We start from the raw sequence: 8,040 nt of genomic DNA, 5'->3' as shown, positions 1-8,040 counted from the left end.
GTGGCTATCAAAGCGTTACAAATCACTCGAAGGAGCGCCTTCGCGCGTGTCTATCGATTCGAGTGCGACAAATGGAACGCATTAAGTTAACATTATTGCCAAACAATTTGCTCGAATTGTGTTCATTTTGTGTCGTTACTGTCATTGATACTCACATACATAACTTGCTTTGGTTTCCTTTCCCTTTCTTAGATTTCCACAACAACAACCGCAGTAGCAACAGCAAAACTGAACAACTTATCCTTGTGCTTGTTATATTTACCCTCAATTGTATATGTCCTGCCTGCCACCTCACACCCTAAGGATAATTCCTTGGCAATTGTGTTTTTATGTGGCCAACCCCAAATCTGATTAGATGAGCTTCCGAGGGTTTCAGCTTTGGGCCAAGAATGGCAGTAACAGGCTACGATAAATGGCTGAAACTTGTAAGCGAGCAGATATCAGACGTGGCATTGTCAAGGGGAAACTGCTTTTAGCCTGTTGCTAAAAATACTGTCGCGCGCTTGCGTCCCCTTGAGGGTCTTCGTTTGCAATCCTTTCGACAGGAGGTTCTGCAATTCCAATCGGCTTGTTACCTGTCGGGGGAATTGACTGTGTTAAGTGGTAAATTACCTTTTTTTCTTGGTTTCGTTTTGTTGCGACAAATTACAGGAAAAGGGTTTGCATGTAATTGATACCAAAAGTGGAGCGAAGTATATATCTAAAATGTGAAACACTTAAAAAAGGACTAAGAAAGCCCTAGAAGTGTAAAAAGTAAGGAATATGTTAAGCGATTCCCAGTTATTGAGCATTTGTGCATTTAACCAATTGATTTTGTGGGGTAGCAAAAAGAAGAGAAATGGGAAAGATTATTGCTGTGATTTATGCTTTATTAATATATTTTTTTAAAATTCAATGAAAAGACACCTTTCATTGGGCACAGAGGTGCATTGAAGAAGTTTATCATCGAAGATCGTTCCCTCATCGCAATCAACGGCATATGGAATGGGGTAGTCACAAACGACATAGCGGCTGCAATCATTGGGATACGGAAGCAGAGTTCCAAGAGCTTGGCCACAGCAGATATTGGGGGTGTACGGATCTAGAGTTGTTGGGGTAGGAACAGTGGTTGTCGATTCAGTTGTTGTTGACACTGTTGTCGATTCGGTGGTTGTTGTCTTTGGAGTTGTTGAAACGGTTGTTGGCTTTGTTGTCGTTGGGGTGGTCGAAATTGTCGTAGATTCTGTGGTAGTTGGGGTTGTTGAAATTGTCGTTGACTCGGTAGTAGTAGTCTTTGGAGTTGTTGTAACTGTCGTTGATTCTGTGGTAGTTGTTTGGAGAGTGGTTGAAGCTGTAGTTGATTCTGTGGTTGTTGTTAAGATTGTGGTTGACTCGGTAGTAGTGGTTTTTGGAGTTGTTGGCTCAGTTGTCGTTGGGGTTGTTGAAATTGTCGTTGATTCTGTGGTAGTTGTCTTGGAAGTTGTTGATTCTGTTGTAGTTGTTTGGGGAGTGGTTGAATCTGTGGTTGTTGTTGGGATTGTGGTTGACTCGGTAGTAGTGGTCTTTGGAGTAGTTGGCATTTCTGTAGTGGTTGTCTTGGGTGTTGTTGAAACTGTTGTTACCGGTGTAGACGAAGCTTGTGTACTTAAAGTTGTAAGCCCTGGTGTGGTTGACTTAGTGCTGCAGCCAGCAAGTTCGGGATCCATGCAAGTCAATTCCGTGGGACTAAACTCCAAACCATCCGAACAATCGTAACCAACTGGTATTGGATATTGGCACTTTATATACTTGCTACAGTTTCTCGGGTAGGGTACCAAAGAGTCGTCTGTCTTGCCTTCACAAATTCCCTCTGCCGGCTTGGCAGTTGTAGAAGCTTCCGGTGTAGTTGTTCCTGGTTCCATTGTAGTAGATGCTGGTGGTGTTGAAATTGTTGAAGGCGATTCAGAAGTTTCAGTAGATAATACTGTAGATGATTCTGTAGTTTCTGTTGATGACTGTGTTGATTGTCCTGTAGATGATTCTGTTGTTGATGCTGTAGATGATTCTGTTGTTGATTCTGTAGTTGATTCTGTCGTTGATTCTGTTGTTGATTCTGTGGATGATTCTGTAGAAGATCCCGTTGATGGTTCGGAGGACGTTGTTGGTGTAGTCGTCGACTCCGATGGCTTAGCAGTGGTTGTAATCGAACAATTGGCGAGTGAAGCATCAACACACTTGCCGAGCTCCACACTAAACTCATCTCCTTTGTCGCATTCAAAGGCAACCGCAATGGGTCTATCGCACTGAATGTACTTCGAACAATCGTTGGGATAGGCGACAAGGGCCCCATCTTCGACATCGTCACATGGTCCTTTCTGCGGTGGCGGTCTCGTAACCGCTGTGGGCGTTGTCGTCTCACTGGTAGTTGATGTGGTTGAGGTGTAGTCCCATCGACAGGCATCTGAAGGAACATCCGCTCCGCATTTTTCAGTAATTGGATCATAGTACTCCCCGCAATTACAGACGTCCATCATGTATATGTAGTCATCCACACAGCGTATGAACCATTGACAGTTATCCGGATATGGGAATGTATCCCGACTACTATTTGTACACATGGTCGGTTCCGGAGGAGGTCTTGTATAGCCTGGTTCTAGAGTCGTGGTGCTTTGATCACCCTCACAATCACTTTCTTCCCAATCATCAATGCACTTCTGTAACTTGGAACTAAAGAATGTCTCATCGGGACAGAAGAAGGCTATGGGAATTGGCGAAACGCACACAATATACTTGGTGCAGTTATTTGGATAAGCAATATTCTCGTTCTCATTCCGACCACCGCAAATACCAGTTTTCGGGGCCACAGTTGTGGTTGTCCTTTCGGTGGTTGTGGACTTGGGGTTGGTATCTCTTTCGGTTGTTGTGGTCTCTGTCGTTGTTGTTGTTGTTGTGGTTGTGACTTGTGATGGTTTGCACGCATCGGGTGACACATCAGGTCCACACTGACCTGTGCTGGGATCAAAATAACTGGCGTAAATGCAGGGTGCCAGGGTCCATTGTCCGCCGCCCAAGCAAAGATAATACTTGCTGCAATCATCCGGATAAGCGAACGAAGCTCCCAACTCCTGACCATCGCAAAGCTGATCTGGGCCCAAAGTTGTGGCCACTGTGGTGGTAGTCGTGGTAGGAGTGGTTTTTTCAGTAGAAGTAGTTGGTGTGGTGGTTGGAATTGGAGTCGTGGTGCGATCTCCAAGGCACACAACATCAACTGGCTCATCGCATACAAGCCAATCGGGATTGAAGAGTGTATTAGGAGGACAATAACCCATTTGCACTTGATTGTCTTTACATATCAAGTACTCCGAACAATTGCCTATGTAGGCAAAAACAGTGCCGTCCTTTTCATCCTTACAATCATTTGGATCGACATCAGAGGGAAGTCCAGCGGTAGTGGTTACAATCTCTTCTGTGGTGCTATAATGAATATCAGTTGTAGACCCATCAGAAGGCAGTGTTGTAGGCGTTGAAGGAGTTGTGGTGGTGATTGAAGGAGTGGTCGTGATTGAAGGCGTAGTTGGTTTTTTGGTTGTTCCCGGAGTGGTGGGGAATGGCAGGGGGTCACACCACACCGAATCGGGTGTATCGCAGATGTGCAGCCAATTATTAAAGAGTTTATCCGGTTGGCAGTAATCCAAATCTGTGCAACCATTCTTGCAGGCCAAGTACCCACTGCAATTGTAAGGATACTCATAGAAACCATTTCCCTTCGGCACACAATAATCCTCTTCAATTCCCTCCGGCGTTGGACCGCAAATCTCATCCTTCTCAGTCGTTGAAGTGGGCGGCATTTCTGTTGTGGTTGTAGGAAGGGGCAGCTCCTCGCAATCCGCCATATCGGGAGTATCGCAAATGCCAAGGTACTTATTGAATACCTTGTCTTCAATGCAGTAATTTAGCACGGGCCAGCCGTAAGTGCAGTTTATATAGGCCTGGCAGTCATAAGGATAATAATGTACCGAGCCATCCTCCTTATTGCGACAGTAGTCATCTGAAATTCCCGGTGGTGCCGGTGGTGGATCCCAACTGGTTGTTGGGTGGTAAATTGAGGGGGTAGAGGACGTTTCAGTGGTTATCTGTGTACTGGTTCCGGTGGTACTTTCTGTCGTTATCTTTGCCGTGCTAGATGGTGGTTCTGTGGGTTCTGACGTTATCTTTTGCGTACTGGATGTTGGTTCTGGCGTAAATCGAGTAGTTCCATCCGTAGGTTCTGGCGTGTCAATCGAGTAGTAGATACATTCTACAGCTTGGGGATAATTACACTGCTGAGTCCCATTATCCCACCAGAGATTTGCGGGACACAACTTCACCGTCGGATAGAGACAGTCGCAAACTAGGAACAAACTACAGTTATCCGGATACGGTACCAAAGCACCAAAGTCCTTGCCCTCGCACATCACCTGGTTTTCGTATCGCTGTTCATTGTTGCAGGTTTCGTGACGAGGTTCGACCTTTTGCAGGGCCAAAACATTTAGCTGCCAACTCCAGAATACGGCTATAACCAACATAAGCCATGGCAAAGGCTTGAAAATATTATCTAGAAAAATAAACAAAACAATAATAATACAATTCGCATACAGAGACTATTATTAGTATTTAAGTTTAAATATTTATGTATAATTGACATAATAATTCAATGCATTGTATTTGCATAGAATATCTTGGGTTTACCTTGCATAACAACTCCCCTTTCCAAATTGTACTATATATTTTTAATAGGTCTTTTCTCCTGCGCGTTTAACTCCACACTGACTTGTTAACTAGGCCAACTGTCTTGTCTATAACAAAGGTATTTCCTGATATAACGTCGGTAGCTTATATTAATGACATTTTGATTAGATTTAATTAGAAATTCTTTGAAATTCATAGAAAATCGTTTTCATTCTAGTGATTGTGATTTGTGATTTTATGTTATCGTTAACTTCTGAATTATTTTTCTTAAGTACCATTTCAACACGAGCAGCAGAAGACAGTTTACGTAATATTCTAATCTAGTGATAAGCCAATTACGTACTGAAGTCTTATCTTGGCGTCATAGATTGCTTTGTTTATAAAGGTTAATTTTAAGCAAAATATAAGGCAGGAAGCTCCTCCGGGGTTTTATTTAAGTATTTTACCTACTGGTGTATTTTTACACACGTATTGCTTGGAAAATGAGTGTCATTTTATATTCTTTCATTTCGAAGGTAAAAATTTTTATCCTGTTGGCATGTGTTTTGTGTGCACCTTTTGTGACTCTTATTGCTGCTGTTATTACACTTATTGTTCTTGTTCGAGTTCAGGGTGTTGTTGGGTCTTTAATGAGCCCACGTAACCTTTTTGACAGCGGAGTTCGAGTCACAATTTATGATCAGCACTCGACGCGTAAATTACACGAATAAAAATGCGAACATAAACGTGAATGAAGCTAGAAGTTTAATGCCCGGCAAGCCATTAAAATGAAGCGACAAAACATGAGTGGCACACAAAAAACGGCATTAAGTAGAATTAGTTGAAAATGTATAAACAGATTGAAGAAATTTGTATCTCTAGTTTAAAGTGGAATTGCAAGCTGCAGTTGCATAGAAAGCTAGCCATGGTATTTCAATTTGTGCTGCAAATTACTTAAAAGCATACAAATCTATTTGTCTGAAGGATGTTTTTATGCTGTCTGGCTGACCTTTTTCCATCCCTTCTTCAGTCGCCTTTTGGGTTGACAAACGCTCACGAAGTTTGCAAATATAAAGTGCAGCCTGAAAGGCCAAATCCATTAATATAAAAATAAAGTTGCATAAAGGAAAAGTGCGGATTATTTCAGTGCAGATTTTTTGAGATTAAAATAATAAATGGTTTCACTTTTGGGTAAATTAAACTCAGGAGTATGAATGTAGATACTCATGATTACTCTTTATAAAAAGATATATCAAAATAATTCCATATTTAGCATTTTTTTTTTTTTTGGAATTAGCTTAGAGACGAAATAAAGATACCTCATATGTTCCCATCTCATTGGCCAAGCTAGCTCCTGGACAATTTTTCAGCTTGATCTGTTGGCTGCTGTCAAGCGTTTGATCTGCAACAGATTGAACTATCAATTATGCCCCTGCATGCGACGTGACCAGCAACTGACATGTGCCACATGCCACATCTCCATCCCCATCCAAAATCTGGGAAACAAGAAGCAGGACCATCAGGTGGCAATGTTAAAACGGACGTTTAGTTACAGCTGAGCACCTGCTCGCCTTTCTGTCCGCCTGGCTGCTTTTCAAAGGAATGGCGGCGGAGAAGCGGGTGAATGCGTGGGAAAACGTGTCCTCCACGCAGCAAAGCTGCTCCTCGCCCCGTGCCAAAACTCACCCCCTTGTTTGTGTTGCATGAAATTGACCCGGTGCGTGTGTCGCCAGCGACTGGAAAGGATTCTCGGCGGTCTGATGGGGGATTGTATATGGCGCAATGCATCCTGGGGCCTAGATTCATCACCGAGTCTGCCCGAATTCGTGTGTTTTTCCAGCTTCCAGAGATTTCACGTAAGCCCCCGTGAAACTCCGAAAAAAAGTACAAAACTTTTTTAAGCAATATAAAGCCACACAAAATTAAAGTTTATGGTCAATAAAGCATACATTTTTATTTAAAAATGCTTAATTACTAGAGATAAAGAAACCATTTTGAATTTTGTTAAATGTACTCTTTGTAAATCAGTAATAGCTTTCTGTAACCATTTTATTTTGTGTAGCATTCAAAGCTACGCAAACTTTAAGTGATTGTTTCAAAATATCTGAAAATCCATTGGCTAAGATGACCAAGAAATCGGTACAAATGAACTGTTTGATTACCACAGCCGAGTAAAAATCAAGTAAATGAAATACCGCAAAAGTGCAATCATGCAATGAAAACCCAAAATCATTGAGCACAAACCAAGGACCAAAGTCCCGGAGTAAACTAAAAAACACACAAACAACGAGAGCACAAAGTGCACAGAATATGCAAGTGTATCCTCCTTTTTTTTTACCAATGCCGAAGGTCCTTTGGCTTTGTTACCCCTTTTTTTTTTGGCCCCCTTCCCCTTCCTTTTTTTTTGTTAATTAAAATCCAATGATTCCCAGAACCTTCTTTGGGCTTCTTTTAATTTCTCTTATGTTTGTTTTGCTGAATTTACATTTTCTTTCTACTTGTTTCTTATTTTTACCTTCTGTTTTTTTTTTTTTTTGTTGTTTTTGTATGCTGAGAGTTTTTAATTGCACACATTTTTCAACGTTTGTTGATAAGAATTTTTCGTGTACCTTTGTAGTTGTAGGCAACTACAATCAGCAAAATTAAAAATATTTTTTCCTCACCAGATTGCGGAATTTTTATTTTCGTGCTAGTTGTGAGTAAACCCTGAGATTTATTTTTCTAATAGAAATATTTTGCATGGTTGAAATGGAATGCAAATTGAGATACGAGGACCAGAAAAATGTATAACAATTTATAAATGTTGAACTCATGACCTTAACGTTGTGCAGAAAAGGCTATCTGATATAAATATATTTTTTTGATTTTTAGATATTGAATTGAAAATCACAGTCTGCAATAAATACCTTCGTTTGACTGCACTTAATATCTGGAAGTATTGTTTACAAATATCGAGATAATATAACCTAATATTTTATGAGATCGACTTAAAAAAGCTTATTATTTCCTAATAGATCGAAGACACTATTAAATTCACATTCAGTCTTGTAAGACATAAATCTCACTCTGAGTTCTTATAACTTACCATTTCTCTTTCTTTGGAGAGTTGCTCTCGGCTTTCGAAATTGAAGTTGGCGCCTGCGTTTCTATTTAAAGTGAGCACTTTCCCTTCGGTTTTCCGAGCGACCAAAACGAGCGAAGTTTATTCTATTTGGCCAAATCAAGAAACAGTTGCTGTTCAGCTTAGGCCGAAGGCAAAAGGCTCTAGAGTTCAACTCTGCATATTTTTGTAGTCATTTTCTATGCCCGAAAAAAAAGCGTAAGATTCACTTCGTATGAGGGTCAGTTCAGATAGTTTAACAAATGCAGCGGCAA

The 8,040-nt window shown here is 41.1% G+C and overlaps 1 protein-coding gene across 1 annotated transcript; it reads right to left on the bottom strand.

Moving 5' to 3' along the window:
• Window positions 1-848: 848 nt before the first annotated feature.
• Window positions 849-4,776, bottom strand: LOC6610878 (mucin-5AC). Its single transcript, XM_002035405.2, has 2 exons — window positions 4,687-4,776; window positions 849-4,552 (listed from the first exon to the last, which is right to left on the bottom strand). Exons 1-2 carry the CDS (start codon window positions 4,691-4,693, stop codon window positions 885-887), a joined length of 3,675 nt encoding a protein of 1,224 aa, XP_002035441.2. The 5' UTR covers window positions 4,694-4,776; the 3' UTR covers window positions 849-884.
• Between the last annotated feature and the right edge of the window lie 3,264 nt (window positions 4,777-8,040).

This window comes from Drosophila sechellia, chromosome 3L (assembly GCF_004382195.2).
Source record: "Drosophila sechellia strain sech25 chromosome 3L, ASM438219v1, whole genome shotgun sequence".
NCBI lineage: Eukaryota > Metazoa > Arthropoda > Insecta > Diptera > Drosophilidae > Drosophila > Drosophila sechellia.
Note: the sequence above shows the minus strand (reverse complement) of the source record. Positions and strands in the feature narration are given on the sequence as shown.